The sequence below is a fragment of the Passer domesticus genome, chromosome 15, assembly GCF_036417665.1.
Source record: "Passer domesticus isolate bPasDom1 chromosome 15, bPasDom1.hap1, whole genome shotgun sequence".
Classification (NCBI taxonomy): Eukaryota; Metazoa; Chordata; class Aves; order Passeriformes; family Passeridae; genus Passer; species Passer domesticus.
In genome coordinates, this window is record NC_087488.1 from 961,495 (window position 1) to 982,104 (window position 20,610).

Below are 20,610 nucleotides of genomic sequence, written 5' to 3' on the forward strand. Positions count from 1 at the left end.
CTTCCAGAGATGGAGCAGCCACAGCTGCTCTGGGCAACCTGTGCCAGGGCCTCCCCACCCTCAATGGGAAGAATTTCTTCCAATCTGAATCTCCCCTTCTGCAACTTAAAGCCATTCCCCCTTGTCCTGTCCTTCCAGGCCCTCATCCCAGCTCCCTCACCAGCTCTCCTGGAGCTCCTTTAGGCACTGGAAGGTGCTCTTAAGTTCTCCTCAGAGCCTTCTCTTCTCCAGGCTGAATATCCCCAGCTCTCTTACCCTGTCTCCAGAATAGACGTGTAACTGCTGTTGTTTACACATTGGTGTAAATCAAAGTGCACAATATTTCTTTCAGGTTGGGGTCATTTAGCTCAAGAACTGGCCTTTGTGTGTGAGCCTGCTTCTGTTCCTCTTCAGTCTTCACACAGCTGCTGGAGTCTCTGTTACAGTCACCCCATTCCCAATGTAATGATGGTTTCCCCTTTCACACTCTCCCTCCTCACACCTCACTTGACTTCCAGGTGACACAATAACAGCTCTCCTCTTTTTTCCTGTTTTCTGCAGTGAGGCTGTCTGGGAGAACATGGCTCGCATGTGTGTGAAGACTCAGAGGCTCGATGTTGCCAAAATTTGCCTGGGGCACATGGGTCATGCAAGAGGAGCCAAGGCACTGCGGGAGGCTGAGCAAGAGCCAGAGCAGAAGGCCAGGGTGGCTGTGCTGGCCATCCAGCTGGGAATGCTGGTAAATCCCACAGCCAAGCTGTGAATGGTTTATATCAGACCCTGAAAAATTACTCAGTGAAAGAAACTGCTGACTAAAGGAAACATCTTTTAAAGATTGTTTTATGTGTGAAACATTTAACAAAAATATGCGTTCTTGGGGCATAAGCCTCTTCCAAGCTTGGTCATTCTAGGTCTCACTAGATTTAAAAAAGGCTGTATTTTATTATAGTTAAAATGTTTCAACAAACATGTTTTATGCTCTGATATGGAACACAAGTTCCATTTTTAAATTATTTGTTTCTAGAGTGAATGGATAGAATTGTGTGCTGTCACAGAGTAAGGGCTGACCTGAGGCTGTTGAAAGAGTTTAAGGAAAATAGACTTTTCCTGTGGGGCTAGAGAGCTCTGGTCGGTCACATTCATTGCCTGTGCTGTCCCAGGGATGCCTAGTCACACAGATTTCTATCCTGACCTCTCCCACTGTGTGAGCAGGAACTTGGCTGGATCCAGCTCAACTAGAGGACAAGATCTGGCTGTTCCCCCATCTGGAGCCTAACTTGGCAGCAAATACACCCTGAAGTGAACCTTGTGTCTCATGTCTGCCTTCATTCCCCTTGATTGCCAATAGAACTGATATCTAAGCTGGGTTTGAGACCAGCATTGTCACATGGATAGAAAACTGACTGGTGCTAGTTAGAAGGGAATTAATATTCCACTAATTTAATACCTTCAGCAATGATCCATAAGAAAGCCAGAAATTTTTAGTTTGGAAACCATAAGAGATCCAGGCATGTGATCCGTCAGACGGAAAAACTGGAAAAGAATTTATGAAATAACCCACAGTCTATAGGAAATACTGAACTAGATAAAAAAAATAGCAAGGTGCTATGACAGCAAAAATCAGTTTGGGGCCACGTTTGAAGAAGATGCCAAATCCTGGGGCCTGGATTTGGTAACTCCTGTCTATGTATTCAGGGCAGCTACAGCTGGAATGATGACCTCCAGCTTTTAAGTATCTCATTACAGAAAAGATAGTTGATGAACTGGAAAAGGTTCAGACAAAATCAATGCAAATTTCTCAGCTCTTGGAAAGATTTCACAGAAAAGGAAGTCTTGAAAATGGCCAAATCATTGGAATTTGGTTTGAAAAGGTATTTAGCAATCTGTGGTTACTTGATGAGTATGAGAGAGAGAAAAAGACAGAGAGTAACTATTCTGAGTTAAAGGTAAGGAAAAAAGGAAAATTCAAACTAAATGTTTGTAAAGGCTTCCTGGCAGAGAAAACTCTGAGGCTGAGAAGTGTCAGTGCTTCTTTTCTTGGATATTTAGATCTGTTTGGAGAGGTAGAAAGGAACTACAGCAAAAAAAGCAGTTTAACTGCTTTTTTCCATCTTGTACAGAGTCTTAGGGCAGGCATCTTCCTTTTCCACTTTCTGTGCTTTTTAAAATTTGAAACAATAAGAGACAGAAAGCATTTTTCTGTCTTGGACAGATAATCTCAATTTACTAAATATAGTGTTCAGCTGGACAGCAGTTGGGTGGAGCAGGAAAATGCTCCTTCCACAGGAGTTAGAACCTCTCAGAGAATAAAAATAATAGTTCCAAATTTTCTCGCCCTTGCGTCAGCACTGGCAAAACCCTCCTGTTCTAATTCTGCAATAAATAATTAACATTTATTCCCAGGAATGGAGCTCAGTTGTCCAGAAACAGCATTGGTACCTCTGAAATCTGCTGGGAGGCCACAGGGGTTCCCTCGCTTGCAACACCTTAGTTCTCAAATCCTGAGTGCCAGATCTTCCCTTAAGCCTCACCCCTGAGTGGGCAGCATGATCAGTAGCTGTACCCCCACCTAAGCATGTCTCCGTTTTTGGTGATTCACACTCCTGATGACAGCATTTGATCATTGATGCCTTGCTTGTTTCACTTCCCTCCCCCCCAGGCAATCATGTACAATAAATGTCAGGATCAGAGTGCTTTCCTTATTTTTATGTAGCCATCCTGTTTCCCAATAACATGCTATCGCAGGCCAGACGGTTTAACTAACTATATATATGCTTTATATATATAAACCATATATTTAGTTGGTTAAACCCTCTGACTGAATGATTGTTGCTTTAATTGCACTGCAATGCCCTGCACTAATAAACTGCTCCAAGGAGTGCCTGGTGTGACTGACAGGCAGCATGGCTGGGGCTGACGGGGATTTTGGGTGTTCCTCTCCTAGGAGGACGCAGAGCGGCTGTACAAGGACTGCAAACGGTATGACCTCTTGAACAAATTCTACCAGGCCTCCAACCAGTGGCAGAAAGCCATTGAAACGGCCGAGGCTCACGACCGGGTTCACCTGCGCACCACGCACTACAACTACGCCAAGCACCTGGAGGCAACTGGGCAGCAGAACCTGGCACTCACCCAGTAAGCACCAGCTGGGTGTAGCTGGGGGACTGGGAGCCTCTTTCTCCTGTGAAGATGGGTGAAGGAGGATGTTTGAGATGGCCAGTAAAAATTAATTAAAGTCTTTTCCTGTTTCTGGTGCCTTCTATCTCACAGAGTGAAAGCATTCCCAGTGAAACCTCCCAGCACCCTCCCATGCAAATAATGTGTAGTGTCTTAAAAAGTCAAGAGTCTGATTGGGCCAGTAGAGAAAACCCACTCATATCCAGTCCTGTGTTTGTCTCTGGAAGACCACTGCGATCTTTTCTTTCCTTTTCTATGAAAAAAAAATTACTTGCTTTTCCCAAGAGTCCCAGACATGACTGCTGCAGAATTTAATTTTATTTGGTTGCTTCTGGTGGCTGATCCTCTCCTGTTACTGCCAAGTCCCATGAGAAGTTAGTCTTGTATTTCTTGTTTGAGATCTTGTTTTTATATGAGTTTTCCAATATGAAAGTTCCCATCATCATTATCATCATCATCCAATAAGGTCAATTCTGTTCAGAATCAAAGCAGAACACTGCTGTGCTCAGGCAGACCCACTGATGGCCATGGTGGGCAGTGGGGTTAGGAGACGTGGGTGCTGGGGAAGGGCAGTGACCTCTCAGCAGTGGCAGAGGCTGATGTTGCAGTGGGTGGTACAATGTGGAGCCTGGGCCATTTGTGACCTGTCCAGCCAGGTGTGCTTGATGCTTGGAGAACTTTCTGGAATACTTCTTTGGGACATCATTGGCACTTTTAAAGTATTTTGTGTGCTGTGAAGACCACACCTCCCTTATTCCAAGTGCCTGGCAGTACCATTGAATTTTTAATTTTTGATGGTGCTGGTGGACTGCAACTGGTCTTACAGTGAACTTATACAGCTGAAGCAGTTGTTGCCAGTGTTGTCTGTTGATGGCTGGCAAACAAGATTAAATAGATGTTTTACACAGAGAGAGCTAATAAGGAGGCTGTCATTTCACATCTAATATGTTCTTCTTCTCTACAGCTATGAAAAGTCAGACACACACAGGTTTGAAGTACCTCGAATGCTCTCTGAAGACTTACAAGCCCTGGAGAACTACATCAACAAGATGAAAGACAAGTCAGTGCCATTCTTGTTCCTTCTACAGGGTCTGTCAGGTCTGACATACAATTTGTGATGAGTGCAAGGATGACAGAGTGTGAATCTTCTCAGTCTCATTCAACCCCTGCCTCATCCACTATGACCCTCCAACAGCTTTTCAGGTTTATGCTGCACTTGCACAAGAACTGCCACATTGGTTATCTGGGCTGAATCTGAATAGTGCAGATCTTGGCAGTGTCACACTTGGGTTGGGGTAAACCATGAACACACTAAGAAGTGTGTTCAGTCTTTAGTTCAAGCTCTCTAGGAGTGAAAAATAGCATCTGTCAGTTCTCACTGCTGCAGTTAATATTGTTGCTTTTCCAGAAGCCTGTGGAAGTGGTGGGCACAGTACTTGGAGAGCCAAGCAGATATGGAGTCTGCATTGAAATACTATGCACTGGCTCAGGATTATTTTTCCCTAGTCCGTGTTCACTGTTTTCAAGGCAACATTGACAAGGTAAGGCAGCCTGCTTCCACCTGCTTCCAGAGTTCTTATTCCTGGGAGGAGCATGGACATGAAGTAAAGCTGTACAATTCCCTCTGTAGGCTGCTGAAATAGCAAATGAAACGGGGAATGGGGCAGCCTCCTATCACCTGGCACGCCAGTACGAGAGTCAGGAGGACATCAAGCAGGCCGTGCACTTCTACAGCCGAGCCCAGGCGTTCAACAACGCCATCCGCTTGTGCAAGGTACATGGAGAGGCGCAGCGTGCCCACACCAGCACAGGGTTCTGCCCTTTGGTAGTATAAGGTGTTTGTCTGTTCTGTCCCATAAGACACTGCCTGCTCTTGAACAGTCCATGATGAAGCTACTCCTGGTTTTTGCTGACATCTACCAAAGGTGGATCAATAAAGCCTTGGTGGTTTGGAAATGTATTTTCTTAAACAGATCAGAAATACCCTGGAAGAAATAATCATAATCAAAGCTGAAAATCACTTGGGTTGTAGAGGTTTTACAGAAGGGGGTGAGAGTTTAATACTATGGGACAGCATAAAGACACAGGCTTGTAAGAAGTTGGAATTATGAAATTTTTATGTGCACACCCAGACTCAAACCTTTGCTTTTGAATAGGCAAATGATTTAAATGATCAGCTGATGAACCTGGCTCTCCTGAGCTCACCAGAAGACATGATAGAGGCAGCCTGCTATTATGAGGAAAAGGGGGATCAAATGGACAGAGCTGTTATGTTATACCACAAGGTAAATGTTTTTTGGTAAAAATTCCCAGATTTTACACTGAAGCAGTTTCTACAGCAAAGGAATGTTAAATCAGCTGCGGTGCTTACTATGTCCTGCTTATTAGCAATTTTTTCATGGTGAATAATGCTTTATTAAGCCAGAGTGTCCTGTGAACTGGTTCTGTAGTGCTCATTCTAGTCTTTAAAGCCTCATTCCTAATTTTGCAGGCAGGACACTTCTCCAAAGCCCTGGAGCTGGCCTTTGCCACGCAGCAGTTTGGGACCCTACAGCTCATTGCTGAGGACCTGGATGAGAAATCCGACCCAGCCCTGCTCGCCCGCTGCTCCGGGTTCTTCATTGAACATGCTCAGTATGAGAAGGCAATGGAGCTGCTGCTCACAGCCAAGAAGGTGAGCTGAGCCCTCTGGTCCCCTCTGCACAGGTCGAGGAGCACAACAGGTGTGTACCTGCACACAGCCATTCATCTGTGCAGATAAACAGATACAAGAGACACTTGTAAAGCTTCAAGATTCCTCCTAAGCCAGTGATTCAGAGGCACTGGCAGCTCAGCCTTGCCAAAATGCTGGAGACCAGATCAGTCTGTGCTCACTCCTTTTCAACAAGCTCCTATGGCTGGCTTTCTTCTACACTTTGAAAGGGTACCATAGCCCTTTTCTGGACTACAAGCTTTTGTATAGCCTATTCAGAATTTGTTCCTATATGAGAAGTACCAAAACATTCAACAAAATCTTTCAATGTATTTGTATTTGCTGAAAATGTTACTGTTGATCATGCCTAACAAACCTGACTTGTATGTCTCTGACAATGTCATGTTCAGAGTCAAAATGGCTGAATCTTTAGTGGCACACTTGTGTGAGAGCAATGTTGTTATGGAAGAACAAACATGTTCTTCTTAGGAAGCAAATGGGACAGTGCCTGAAGAGGGGCTTATGTTGAGTCACATAACTGCAGCCCAATGTTCCAGACAGAGCATCCTCAGCTACTTGTGTTTCTAGCTGATTTCTGTAGGTACACCACAAGCAAACGTGAGGTATCATGGTAGTGTTTGCAACATCTAATTGCTCTCTTGCTCCCATCAGTACCACGAAGCTCTGCAGCTCTGCCTGGAGCAGAACCTAACCATCACAGAGGAGCTGGCCGAGAAGATGACAGTCTCCAAGGAATCCCAGGATCTCTCTGAGGATTCCCGGAGGGAGCTGCTGGAGCAAATTGCCGACTGCTGCATGAGACAAGGCAACTACCACATTGCCACCAAAAAATACACACAGGCAGGAAACAAGATAAAGGTTAGCCTGGATAGCCTCAAAACAAGGGTGTTTTGAAAAGTAAACCTTGAAGCAGACTTCCTACAGTAGCTACCCAGATGAAACTTCTGAGCCATCTTGATGGTGTTTTTGCATTCACAATATTTTCCATCTCTCCCTCTGTGCCAATCTGTCCCTTGCCAGGCTATGAGGGCATTGCTGAAATCTGGAGATACTGAGAAAATTGTCTTCTTTGCGGGAGTTTCCAGACAGAGAGAAATTTATATCATGGCAGCCAACTACCTGCAGTCACTGGATTGGCGTAAGGATGCAAAGATTATTGCAAATATCATCAGCTTCTACACCAAAGGAGGGGCCCTTGACCTCCTGGCAGGTTTCTATGATGCATGTGCTCAGGTACTGCCCTTTCTGTGACTGGTGAAGGTGTTTGGTTTATTGGCTCTGGAGCAAGACCATCTCCTTCCTCCTCTTGCAGGTAGAAATTGATGAGTATCAGAACTATGAAAAAGCCCACAGAGCACTGACAGAAGCATACAAGTGCCTTTCCAAAGCAAAGGCCAGAAGCCCCGTGGAACAGGAAAGCAAACTTGGTCACCTGCAGAGCAGGATGAGTCTGATGAAGCGGTTCATCCATGCTCAGAGGTGAGCTGCAGCATGGATAGCACAGAAACTAAGTGACAGAAATATCATAGCAGGATAGAAGTTGTAACAGCACCTAGAGTTTAATAAATAATTTGCAGCTTGCTGCAAAAAATAAAGCTGCTGATACATTTTTCTAGCAGGGAAACCATAATGTGATTTTTAAAAGTGCATTTAAAATGTTGCATTAAAGATGGAAAGGTAACCTGAAAGAGAAGAATATAGACCAAGGGAGGTGAAGCCAGAAAGGTGACTATCATAAAATCACAGAATCACTGACTGGTTTGGGTGGGAAGGGACTTTAAAGACCATCTTGTTCCAAAAGTCTGCCATAGGCTGGAACACCTTCCACTACCCCATGTTCTTCTAAGCCACCTCCAACCTGGCCTTGAACACTTCCAGGGATGGGGCAGCCAAAGCTTCTCTGGACACCCTGTGCCAGGGCTTCCCCACCCCTCCCAGGGAACAATTTCTTCCCAATATTCCATCTAACCCTGCCCACTGGCAGTGGGAAGCCATTCCCCCTTGTTCTGTCCCTCAGGGCCCTTGTCCCAAGTCCCTCTCCAGCTCCCCCTGGAGCCCCTTTAGACCCTGGAAGAGGCTCTAAGGTCTCGCTGGAGCCTTCTCTCCAGATGAACACCCCCAGCTCTCCCAGCTTGGGTCCAGAGGGGCTCCAGCCCTTGGAACTCCTTCATGGCCTCCTCTGAACTTGCTCCAGCAATTCCATATCCTGCCTGTGCTGGGACCCCAGGGCTGGGAGGAACTCTGCAGGTGGGGGCATCATCTGAGCAGGGTGGGGCAGAATCTCCACCTGCCTTGCTGCCCACACTGGCCAATCAGCCCCAGGACAAGGGAGGTTTCTGGCTTTTGTTTGGGCTTCTGTCATGAAACCTAATGCAGTAAAAACTCTTCCCTGTCTTTAGCTGGACAAGCTGAATGCTCTCCTTCGGCTGTGACACTTCCTTTTCCCCTTTCCTAGAGTTTACCCTGAAGACACTGAAGAAGCAGTCAGGCAGTGTGAACTGCTCCTGGCTGAACAGGACTTTGACAATGCCATCCGGCATGGTGATGTCCTGGGATTTTTGGTTCAGCATTATGCACAAGTGGAGGAATTCCACACAGTAAGTAAAGTCTAATTCTTCTAACCTACAGAAGCCATATTGTTCACCTGTGCAGCTTGGTGGAGCATGGCTCTCACACAGGAAGATGTTCCATGGTAGGAACCTAAATGTGCAGCAGGGTGAGGCACAGCTCAGGAACTTTACCTCTATTTTTCATTCTATGGGAGAACAGAAAAGGAAAGCTTACAGGACACAGAGTGTAAATGGTGGTAGATTCTTAACCATTCCCAGTAATTCAATGAGAGTAGAGGGTAAGTCTGGGGGTGTGCTTCAGCAATGCCACCACACACTGTGTTTGCTACCTGGCCAGAGAAGAAAACTGTAAAATGGCAGTTATTTGAGGAAACAGTGAATCACTCCTTCAGGGCAGATGTGCCACACACACCCCCCCTGAACAGGTCCAGTGCCTGCTGCTCCAATGAAACATGAGGGTGCCAAGTGCAAGTTCCTCCAGCTGTGCTGATGAACTTCACTTTTAATGTGCAAAGTACAATAAATGGTTTACTGGGGCCCCTGTAGCAGTGCTCCCTGTGACAGTGATCTCTGCATTCCTTTAGGCTTATCACTACCTGGAAGAGATGCAGAAAAGAATTCCAGCCTCGAACCTGAGCTACTATGTGTCCCCACAGACCATGGAGGCCGTGCACCGAGGAGCTGGTGTTCCCATGAGCCAAGCCCTGGCCCCAGCACATTCTGGCCATGGCAGCATGGATAACAGGGAGGAGGAAGAAGTGGCTGATGAAGTGGAGGACCCCTGACAATGATAATTTACCAAATGCAAAGCTGACTTTATTATCAGCTCATTTATTCCATCCTCACTGGGCGCCCAGATCAGTCACATGCTGTTGCCACACAGCTTTTTGGTTATTACCAAGAAATTTATTTTTCCTGCTTGACTGTACAAGCAACAGTATTAGAGTTAATATGTTCTCTCAAGCACAGCATACAGCAATTTACATGTTAGAATTCACATCCTGTTAGAAAGCTGGTTTTAGTATTTTAATAAATTTGAGGCAGAAAAACCCATTAAGAACTGCATATTTTAACTTCACTTTTTCTCAGTACAGAAGCGCTGAATAACTGAGGTGGAAACTGTGAGTTGCCTTTCAAGTACAACTGTGATCTGCTAAGATGCAGGTCTGTGATTCCTTAGAAGTGAGACCTTCTGAAAACAATCCCCATCCCATTTGTATAGGAGCTTGGTTAAAAGTCAAACTACCCACTCCTGCCGGCTGAAGGCAGAGTTTCCCCAACAAAAGCTTCTGTGTTTAAATAAATCAGAGGGTCATGTGGGCTAGAACTCCTTACAAACATCTGGGGTAAACCTCAGAGTCACAAAGTGCCTGGGTTGGAAGGGATCCTGGATGCCCCCTAGTCCAATCACTGCTCAAGCTGGGTCATTCTGAGTGAGTAAAGCTTCTTTCTTACTTTGAAGCTCCTTCTCTTGCAGTTACATCAAACCACTCTACTAGTCAGATTTTTGGAGGTCAGTTTCTTCCCTGGCCCAAGCATGACTGAGAGAGGTAAACCTTAACGTAAGAACCAAGGTTCTGCTCACCTCTCTGCCGGTCACCGTGCCCTGCCAAGGAGCAATCACCAGGATACTCACCTTTCTTACAAACTAGCTCTTACACTTAGAATGATTTTTCTTTTTCATGTTTTGTGACTTGCTTCAAAACTTGGGGTGAACATGAAGTTTCTAAATTGCTTTCAGGGAAGGTTTGGGGAGATTTTAAGGTCAAAATCTGAGCATTATTTATTCTTTAGCAGAAACTTACTTCTGTACTAAGATAATGCAAAAAGAAATCCCTGTCCTATTCCTTCCTAACCACAGTCCAGTTCTAGCTCAGGCTGTTAAAGTCTGGCACACTTTCAGCACTTCAGTGTAGTTATCCAGTGCTTGCATCCCATCAGTAAAGCCATTTCTTCCACCCCTTCCAGCAGCAGACCAACAGCTCATCCCCCGAACTCCAGCTGCTCAGGGACGTGGGAGCCTTCGTAAGGGGCAGGTCAGTGGCAAGGGGCCCTCCCCAGCCCTCCTGTTTTTGTGGCAAGAGAGATCTTCCCTGTATTTTTAGCTGAGTGCTCAGACTTGCCAAGGTTATAAATAGCTGGGGTGGGGGCTGGGGGCGCGGGAGGATGGCAGTGCTTGCCTACCTTCCTGCATCTGTACACGCTGTACCGGATACCCAGAGCTCACTCAATTGGCCTCCACTACAAAGTCCAGATGTCAAGTCAAGCTCGCTGGCTTACAGCTCAGCACCCTTCCCCCTTCTTCCTCTCCTCCAGCCAGGTGACTGCTGAAGAGGTCCCAGCAGTGCCCAAATACATCCAGCTGGCAAGAGCACAAGGTAAAGGTCATTTCTGTTACCCTTCAGCTAGGAAGGAACAGCTTCAAGTTTCTTTTTCAGGTTCTCCATTAGCAGCAAGTTTTGCAGGGCCAGCCTTCTGCAGTCCTCATCAGGGTCTTTCTCCATCACAACTGTAAAAGAAGCAGCCATTATTAATTGGAGAATGGGAAAAAGTGCCCTTAACACTTTTCACTATTTTACTGACAATCACAGAACTAAACAACAGCATTTGCACCTACGGCTGGGCTGGACATCAGGACTTGCAGGAACTGCATTAGGCCAGAAGGCAGAGATGCACAAACTTGATCATGTAAAGCAGCATAAGTTCAGCCAAGCCCTGACTGTCACATGGGGTAGTGCTCCAGTTTTTTTTGAGAAACAGTCAGTTGGTCTGAAACACTGTAGAAACTGTCTGACCTTGGATCCTATGGGATTATCTCCATGCCAGAATTTGTACTTGTCACCCTGAGCTACACAAAAGCTTTGTACAGCTGAGCTACAAGCATGAATGAAGTCTGTAGCTAGAAATCCACTTTCTTCACAGTCTAAAGTCTCCACTCTGCCATTCTTGCAATCTAAAATGGTCAGTGCTCCTTCCTGAATTTGGGGTCATGATGCCAACGGGGAAAGAAAGTGACAGGCCCCAAGCTTCAGCACATTCTCCACTCTGAGAAACCAATCTTCTGATCAACGGGTTCCACATTTCCCACAGCACATAAGGGCAATGTGAGGCTGTTCCCAGCAGCTGTTATTCCAGGGGCCCTTAATGAGCCTGCAAAGTAACAACCAGGATGCATGCAGGATGTCTAAGCAGGGGAGCCTGGAAGAGCAGGGAGCCTGTGTGAGGATATCCTGTACGCACAAGTAGTGTGCTGGGAGCCCAGTACTGTCAGCCCAAACACATGACTCATGTCACTGGAGCACAGCTATTTATAATCCAGAGAGAGCTGCAACCTGGTGCTTTCATACTCCCTCTGCAGAAGACAAAAAGGAAGGTTACAAGGCAGAGTGAAACAAGCTCAAAAGCTGAGTGCTGTTGGTGCTGTTTCTGTTCCATGAGCATGGACCTGGCACTGCTGGCACTGCATGGGAGGCACAAGGCACCAGAATGTCCTGTTGGTCCTGACATAAACCTCACTTACCCATGACATAGCTGCAGAGCACTTGCAAGGGGTGGGGATTTCCCTCAAAGGCAGCTGCTGAGGAATCAAAAGGTTCCTCAGGGAATGCTCTTTCCTAGGGCATTTCCTAGAAGCATTTAGATACTCCCTCCCTCCCCCAGGAAGGATCAGGCTGCTCAGCAGCAAGTCCAGCGGGGTAACTAAGGGTAATGATGGACAAGTCCAAAGCGGATTCTTGTCTCTCTCTGTAGCCAGTATGTCCCAATGCATCCAGTAAGCAGACAGTGCCAGGCTGCAGCCAACAGGTCGAAGGGCCAACAGTCAGTCATAGGACTACAGCAGTTTGCACAGGTCCAGATGTAACAACAAACTGAAAGAAGTCCGTGGATTTCTACTAAGCACTTCATGTATAACATTTCCTATCCCACTGTTCATCACTGTGCTTTGGCCATGGCAGGAGAAACACAGATGCTTTAAGCTAAAACCCAAAGTGGCTAAAAGGCATAGTAGTCAAGGCTCCCATGCAGGACACTTGGCCATTCCCAGCTACAACACAGCTAATACACAACTCCTCTTGCAAATCTTGTCTGGAAGAGCCTTGAAGCAACAGCCAAGTCCATGAGCACAGACCTGTGATTCAGTCACAGAAGCAGGTCTCTAGTGCCAGACTTGATCTGCTGGAGCAGCCGGGAGGGTCCAATACCTCCCTGTGCAACTGTTTCCCCAACAGCCTTACAATAAATAGCAAAGGCACAGCTCAAGAAGCTGGTGTGTTTCAGGAAGCAGCTCTAGAAGCCCTTTAAATTTCACTTAAATTGCACCTGACCATATGTGAAGCTGAATTCTTTAAGGCTTCTGAACGACTCCTACAGCAGTTTTCCTTTCTCTGGTATACCCACAACAGTTATCTTACCCTGCTCTCATTCCCACCAGAAATAATCATGCAGCTTTCATGCAAAAGCACTAGATGAAAAGACAGGGCTATTACACTACCTACCAGCATGACAAATTGCTACTATCTTGGTCATCCTCCTCCTCCCCAAAATAACTCACTGAAAACGGACTATGCAAACCCTCATGCTGGAAATACATTCTTGAAAGGCTTTGCTTGGTAACAGCAGTGTTAAATGCAGAGACAAGCAGATTCCTGAGAGTACACAGTGTCATGGGAAAAGTGAAGTCTTCAGCCCCACATGGCAGCTCTCTTCCGTTCAAAGGGCACAGAGCACCCCAACCTGCCAGGATCAGAGGCCAGCTGGGTCAGTGTTGCTTCCTGCTTGCTCCCTGTGGGAAGCGACTCACCAAAAGTGAGAATGGTGAAGGAAACCAGACCAGGGAGTCACAAGAATCACACACACAACACAGTGAAGGCTTCAACATTAGTTGCTCTTTTCACTCCAGACACAGTTTGTGTTGATGTAAGATGTGCTGGGTTCAGCATTTAAAGTAATTTGCTGTCTTTTGTATCTTTTTCTTTGCATCGATAATAGGAAACTAGAGACTAGGCCATGCTCCTCTTCCTCCTGTTTTCAGCTCTAACAACATCCCCCTTGTGAGCACACGGTGTAAACAGGCTGTACAAGCTTTGTGTGTTCCTGCTGGCCAAAGTTGCTGCCTGGGTGTAACAGGCAACGTGACAACACTTCAGGCAGCTTCATGAGGTGGGTGGCTGGCTGCTTAGATGGAGAAAGGGGGCACAGACTATCTTTGGGGATTTTTCTGGGTGGCCTGTGAAGACAGTCACAGTTTGTAATGCCATACCCAGTTCTTGGCTTATGCCTCAGGTACCCCAGTGCTGCACTCCTACAGCACACATGGTGCTCTACTTGCTGATCATGCAGATTTCTCATGTACAATGCCAGAACATCACTGCTGCCATCACAATTAAAGAGATGCTGCACAAAGACCACATCACTGACCAGAAAAGTACTGCTGTACCCCACCAGGTCTTACCTCCCAGCCAGGACTGAGTCTCCAATAGCTCTTCTGTCATGTCTGCCAGCATTCGTTCTGTAGGGACACTGAGGAGCAGGGAGGAGATACAGGACAAAAGGCCCTGGCGCACGTACCTGTGGACAAGGACTGAACTGGTAATGCAACTTTATGCTCTGCATTGATTTCCTCACCTCAGGGGCTCTCCAGTTTCAAATGGCATGACAACTTTTGCCATATTCCTGCTGCTTAGGGGTGTAATCTTGCAGTGTGTCTCACATACAGAGTCCCTGCATGCTGTGCACAGGAGCCTAGCACAATTCAGAGTCCTGGACACGTTTGAGAGCAAAACAGAAATTGGATGTTTACAGACTTTTGGCTACATGTTTTAATTCCTTTCGAAGACTGAATGCTGGAATTGAATCTAAAGTTTTCTGAGCTCCCTGGGTAAACACAGATGAAACTATCACATGGACAGGTAGTTAGGAAATTTGTTAACCTTTCTATAGGTAATGGGTGTACTGCCACACCAGAAGACACCAGCGAAGTTCATATATTGGGCTGACATTAAACACAGTCATAAGAACACATAGCTGGAGGAGAGCACAAAGTAAATGCATTAAGTCACTGACACTCTGAGCCAGATGCTCATCTTGGACAAAGACAAACCATGACTGGAGGCTGGCTCACAGCTGATCTTTAAAAATGAGAACATACAACTACAGTAACTCACGAGTCCGTGTGGAAACGCAGTGCCCAAACAAATTCCAGCAGTGCCTTTCCCATTGCTGTCACTGCCTGCAAAAGAGGATTGTGATAGCAGCACTGAACACCATCCACACTACCCTGTAGAGCTGCACCTCAAGACATACTGCTCATGGAATCACAGCATGTCCTGAGCCGGAAGGAACCCACAAGGGTCATGAATCCAGCTCCTGCTCTGCACAGGACACCCCAACAATCCCATCATGAGCCTGGGAGTGTTGTCCAAATGCTTGAACAAATGTTAAGATCAGATACAACTGAATTTAGTGGAAACTTTGGTGAAATAATGTGCCCAATCCCCCAAAGAAGTTGACACAAAGCAAAAGACAGTGCAGGGATGGCTTGAATCCCATGTCTATTTCCGACTATTTCTTCCCAGCCCAGTTCACAACTTCTCAGCCCACTCAACTCCAACTTGCTGCAGGTCTCAGTGCAGCAAGCCCTGAAGCACATGGCTAATCCAGAAGACACCTCAAGTTCCCAGGCTGGAAGTCACCCCTGCCCTCTGCCCTTCCTTACCACGGTGTTGACAGCCAAGTACATCAGAACTGCTAAAGTGTGAACCAGTCTTCCAAGGACTAAGTGATCTTCTCCCAGAAGATCAAATGTTGTTAAAGGCCTGCAAGTACAAGGCACAGAGTTGTGTAGCAGTGAGAAGGATGATCAGTGCCTCTTTGGAACAGTCAGGAGGGTTATGCAGGGGAAATTGTCCCCAAAAGCCTGAATCCCTACAACAACAGTCATTATTCAGGCACTACCAGGTTAACAGAACTCAGAGCTGTTTGCTCTCATCTTTTCTCCCAGACCAGTAGAGGATATTGCTCCCGCAGAGCAATATCCTCTACTCGTACAGCAGGTATCACACATTCTACCAAAAGGCTTTACCTGGCTTTACCTGTAAAGACCTATAGGCAAAAGCTGCCCCCACTGCCATACCATTACAACTGGTATTACAATAATCTTGGTTATCATGGAACTGATTACTCAGCCTTCCTTAGGTTCACAAAGACTTAAGGGACTGACAATAAACTATGTCCTGTGTCTTATACTGTGGCCTCAAAGACCAGTGCAGGTGACAGGCCAAGGCAGAGACAGAGCTAACTTTGGTTCAAGATTGCAGTCTGAGCTCTGTGGTTTGTGTGAACCTCCCACAGTAGAGGCTCAGCCAAGACAACTGGTGTGGTACTGCCAGAATTACTTGTCTGTGTACCTGCAGATGGATCTTCACTCCTGCAGGGTCCTACATACTCCTGCCCCACAAGACTTCAAAGGCTTAAGTCCAAGAGACCACAACCATCCCCTCCCCAAGCTTTGTGAAAGACACAACTGTCAGTGTGGTGTCACTGGGCTCCTGCACAGCTTCTCAGCTGTAGCCTGCTGCTTTGAGACAAGTAGGGCAAGCAGAAAGTTTCACTCGGGCAGTTGCCATGTCCACATCCCACATCCTAAGGTGTTCACACTCACCTGTCAAAATGCTGAATCAACGGGAAAAAGAAATACCCAGCAACAGAATTGAACTCATTTGGGCAGGAAGTCAGTTCCAGACGAGACTGACCCTGTCCAAGAGAAAAATGAAGTCTAGGCACAAGATACAGCATCCAGCTCTTCCACTTCACTGGACACTGTCAAGACTACAGATTCCTTGCAGCCAGCCCATTGTCAACTACTGCTTGTATACCTATGGCTACCAGTTTCTGACTGGATTGCTCACTTCCCATGTTGGATCTTCAGCACATCTAAACATTTCAATACAATATGCCTCAGTACCGCTTGGTTAGATATAAGGAACAAGAACATGCAAGGGATAAAGGAGTTTTGGAAGGCAAACTCTCCAGGCTGAACCACAGGGGAATTATGGAAACTAGGAAACTGGCATCAATTTATCTCTCTGGAAAATAGGAAGGTTGAGACAGTGTAGGCAGCTAGTCTGACAGAGGCCCTGGGATTGTGAGTTGAAGTCACAGCTCCCTGCAGTGGCCACACAAGCTCAGAACAAGCACAGAACAATTATCCCTCAAAGCCAGGTAAGGATTTTCAGGTTTATCTTCCCCTCCCTGCTGGAGAAGGGAAATACAAATTTTCCTTTGGATTGGGCCCACTTTCATAGGTATTTTTTTCTTTCCAGACAGAGCTTACAGTATCTCCAAGTGTCCCTATTTCTGGTGGATTTTACGTTAGTTTGCCTCTAGCCTTACCGTATTAAATCTCCGAGTCTTGCTTTTGATCCTCTCATCAACGATTTTTCTCCAGCCCTTAGAGCTGTCACTTCCTGGAAGGAGCTGGATACAAGGTTTTTGGACATCAGAATGTGTGGTCTTCCCATGGAACCTGGGACAGGACAGTTCCTGAGCTGCCAAAACCAATACCTAGATAAAACAGAGAGAGGTTCTGTTAAAAATGGGTAATTCCTAGGGAACAACAAAAGCGTTACCTGCATCCAAACTGACTGGAGCAACAAGGCAGAAAGGCACAACAGTTAGAGTGAAGAACAGCAGGAAATTGACCTCCAACAGCCACCTGGCTCTGAGGTACTGACCAAGCACTTGGTCACTTAGCCCTGAAACAGAGTAGTGGCTCCCCCTTCAGACTCAAGTGTGGGAGGAGTCACAGACAGATCATTGTCCCTCAGAAAGGGAAGATAAAACAGACTGATGATGTGAAAGTAAACAGTGGCTTCTCCCAGGCAAATGCCCAACACATGCTCTGCATTCTGTGGGGAGGGATCCCTGTGTGATGGAATGGAGCAGGATTAGAAATAAGAGGGGAATGCCAGACACAAATAGTAATGTAAGAAATTCCCATGCCTCTGCCTCCTCCCATGAGGAATAAAAGGTAAATCCATTACACCTCAGCACTGGCACAGCAGACAGAAGGAAAGTGGGAAGTGAGAGCACTCACATCAAGGATGTCCATGCGCTGACGGAGACTGTAGTTCAGAGAGTAGAACTGAGAGGTCAAGTACTCTGCAACCTGTACAGAAAAATCAGGGTACAATGAACACAGACCCATGCTAGAAACAACCTTCCCATTAACTCTAAAAGCATTTAATTTCACAGGTTCTTCTTCCTGTTAAGTAACAGCAAGCCTCCAAGAAAAGAGCAGAAACACACAGTGTAAATGGGAAATTCAGACACTTCCACTTCTAGATTCTCCCAAAAAATCTAAATGATAGATGAGACTGCATCATTCTTCTCTCCCTCCTATGCAGAGGTACCCAAACAACCACCACAGCAGCTAGGAGACCTCACTGTGGCCTTTCAGTACTTAAAGAACATCACAGGAAAGATGGATGGAGGCTTTTTACTGGGGCCTGGCTAGCCTGAAAGATAAAGATGTTAAACTGGCAGAGAATAGATCTAGATTGGATATTAGGAAGGAATTTTTCCCTGTGATGGTGCTGAGGCCCTGGCACAGGGTGCCCAGAGAAGCTGTGGCTGCCCCTGGATTCCTGGAAGTGTCCAAGGCCAGACTGGACAGGGCTTGGAGCACCCTGGGAGAGTAGAAGTTGTCCCTGGCATGGCAGGGGGTTGGAATGAGATGGGCTTTAAAGATTCTTTCCCACCCAAACCAGTCTGTGATTCCCTCATTACAGTCACCAGTCAGCCTTTCTCTGTAGAAGCCCTCTGTGCCTCAGCCTCCCTTTACGTGAAACCCTTCAGTACAACAAGTTCTTATCTGATCTGCCTTGTCAGGTACACTCACACGAACCAACAGCCTCCAAACAGTTCCTCTGTTTGACAGGGTGTTCTTTTTCCCCCTGGTTCAGACATTCCTTGTAGATTCTTCAGGAGCATAAATAATTGTTAGACCTGAACTACCTGTTCTACCACACAAACAGCTCCCTCTATCAAATGAGAAAGAGACTTCAACTGCTTCAATTTTTGCCTGTGCTTCAACTGGAAAAAGGAAAAATAGTAAGAGGAACTCACAGGTATTGGATCTGTGGTTAAAACAGCTACTTGAGCTCTTTGACGGAGTGCCTCAAAGCCTTCAATGCAGGTCTTCTCCTCCAGATGCAATAATATTTTTGCCAGCTCCACACTAACCTGCTCAAAGTATGAAAAAAATAATCAAAACCCTGATGGTGTTCGGGTTTTTTCCTCACAGGAATTATGGACCACTTCTAATGGTCAAACAAAGACAAGGAGGTCTTTTGTTTAGGCAACATGTCCATTCCTTAGGAGGGAGAGAAAACACATTAAGCCAACTGCCATCAGACTTATTTCCCAAAACCTTGAACAGATTCTCCACCTGCCAATTCTCTGTCCACATTTCACTGGGACTGTTTTGGAGTAGTAGCATCATGACATTGAATGAGTAGTCACTGTAACAGATGGGTTAAAGGGTACAGCAGCACAGCCCTTCTCTTTCTCAGCTGGTGTCTCCGACACTTGCAAACGTTCACTAGCAGGTAGTGGCAAGCACTCTTTGCACAGTGACCTTGCCCCAGGTTCCTCTCCCCTGAGCTTTTTATCTTGACCAGTACAATCCAATTACTCCCTCCACAAGACATTATGCTTGTACAAACAAATATGGAAAGTGCATTTGATTTTGCCTCCGTTTTCATTGTGGAATAACAATTAAACTGAATTTCAATACAAAATCCAAAATGGCTGCTCTGTAATCTTATTTTTTAGTGTTTTTCCTGCCCACCACGGAGCTTCCTCACACTAGCAAGCACTACTTGTAGAATGTTTTATTTTGAACACTGGAGACAGCAGAGTGCTGCCAGCACTTTTGCTGCTTCTCTATTCCCCTGTGCTCTATTGCCTCACCTACAAGGCAACTATTTCCTTCTGCTTTCAAGTTGAAAGCTTGTGAATGTGTACCTTTAACCCAGTTACACATTAGCCAGGCCTTCTGCTCCACTGGCATGTTTAGTCTCCTCATGACAGCAAAACGATAGGCCTTCTGGCAATACAGCCTTCTTGTAACCTAGTTCATATTACTTCACCTCTCTTGTTGCTGCTGGATTCCTCCGAACCAAGCTCTCAAGTGCCTTGATTGTAGCTTCCCATTTGTCCACATCTTCAGATCTTGATCCAGTCAGAACTAAAATCAAAGGACAAACAAAAGTTATTAACAGAATGGCTATATATGGGTATATACTCAAACTTCCTTCTGCCAATCATTTGTCTTGGCACAGACACTCAGCATGACCAGCATGAGGAACTCAACTGAAATTACTCAAAAATTCTATAGCTTCTTCAAATTAGATCAGAAAAAATGTACCTATGCAAGAGTTCACTCTCCCAAGTTCAGCAGGAAATGGATAAAGACTCAGCCCAAAATCTCCTACCTTCAATACAGTCTCGGATATACATAGGAGCCTTAAATTTTAGCTCTTTATCCTCAGACATGTCATAAGGGATGAGGTCATCATCACTGCAAAACAATTAAAGGTAGGGGTTAGTTTATGGGGTGCAGATGTTCTTGCTTTACCCAGATAGCCACACGAAGAGAAAGAACCAGTGCATACACTGTTGTAACCACATCACTCCTCTATCACTCAGCAGCACTGCTGGAACCTGGCCTGAGAGGGATCCTTGGGAGTTCTAGGGAAAGAGCAGTTCTTTGATCAGAACTCGAACTGGATATCCTGGTCAAGTACAGGATACAGATGACGAAGAGACTAGAAATTGACTCTTGAGATTTCATTATAGATTTTTTTATATATATATATACACACACACACACATACATATCAACATACATAGATAGGTAGGTAGGTAGGTAGGTAGGTAGGTAGGTAGGTAGGTAGGTAGGTAGATAGATAGATAGATAGATAGATAGATAGATTTCTTCATATGGTGACAGAATAAAGCAGGTCCACTATTAAAATGGGTAAATACATCCACAATTTCCAGGAAATATATATCTAAGTCAAACAGAACAAATACAGTGGTTGCACACCGCAACACAGGCCTTGCCTAATTTATTGACTATGCAATTTCCTATGCAAAGCCCTGCTCTGC

At 45.8% G+C, this 20,610-nt stretch overlaps 2 protein-coding genes across 15 annotated transcripts in view; one reads left to right on the forward strand and one right to left on the reverse strand.

Annotated features, from left to right (window-relative positions):
- Positions 1 to 9,504, forward strand: part of IFT140 (intraflagellar transport 140) — a 91,579-nt gene extending 82,075 nt beyond the window's left edge. For all 6 annotated transcript variants that reach the window (XM_064390217.1, XM_064390216.1, XM_064390218.1 and 3 more), the window contains 12 exons: positions 541 to 718; positions 2,924 to 3,114; positions 4,121 to 4,216; positions 4,565 to 4,697; positions 4,787 to 4,930; positions 5,313 to 5,441; positions 5,648 to 5,830; positions 6,521 to 6,727; positions 6,890 to 7,102; positions 7,182 to 7,348; positions 8,325 to 8,466; positions 9,024 to 9,504. In XM_064390217.1, coding sequence (XP_064246287.1) covers positions 541 to 718; positions 2,924 to 3,114; positions 4,121 to 4,216; positions 4,565 to 4,697; positions 4,787 to 4,930; positions 5,313 to 5,441; positions 5,648 to 5,830; positions 6,521 to 6,727; positions 6,890 to 7,102; positions 7,182 to 7,348; positions 8,325 to 8,466; positions 9,024 to 9,224 — 1,984 coding nt within the window. In that variant the 3' untranslated portion in view covers positions 9,225 to 9,504. The remainder of the gene's footprint in view (positions 1 to 540; positions 719 to 2,923; positions 3,115 to 4,120; positions 4,217 to 4,564; positions 4,698 to 4,786; positions 4,931 to 5,312; positions 5,442 to 5,647; positions 5,831 to 6,520; positions 6,728 to 6,889; positions 7,103 to 7,181; positions 7,349 to 8,324; positions 8,467 to 9,023) is intronic.
- The window catches only part of LOC135281402 (transmembrane protein 204-like), a 63,650-nt gene that overhangs the window by 34,352 nt on the left and 8,688 nt on the right, over positions 1 to 20,610 (reverse strand). For 5 of the 9 annotated variants that reach the window (XM_064390228.1, XM_064390227.1, XM_064390226.1 and 2 more), the window contains 10 exons: positions 19,935 to 20,020; positions 19,590 to 19,687; positions 18,565 to 18,681; positions 17,534 to 17,605; positions 16,831 to 17,001; positions 16,100 to 16,191; positions 15,155 to 15,254; positions 14,604 to 14,668; positions 13,892 to 14,007; positions 10,193 to 10,948 (listed from right to left, as the gene is read on the reverse strand). In XM_064390228.1, the coding sequence (XP_064246298.1) occupies positions 10,845 to 10,948; positions 13,892 to 14,007; positions 14,604 to 14,668; positions 15,155 to 15,254; positions 16,100 to 16,191; positions 16,831 to 17,001; positions 17,534 to 17,605; positions 18,565 to 18,681; positions 19,590 to 19,687; positions 19,935 to 20,020 (1,021 nt within the window). In that variant the 3' untranslated portion in view covers positions 10,193 to 10,844. The other 4 variants (XR_010348062.1, XM_064390223.1, XM_064390224.1 and 1 more) reach the window with 3 other exon arrangements.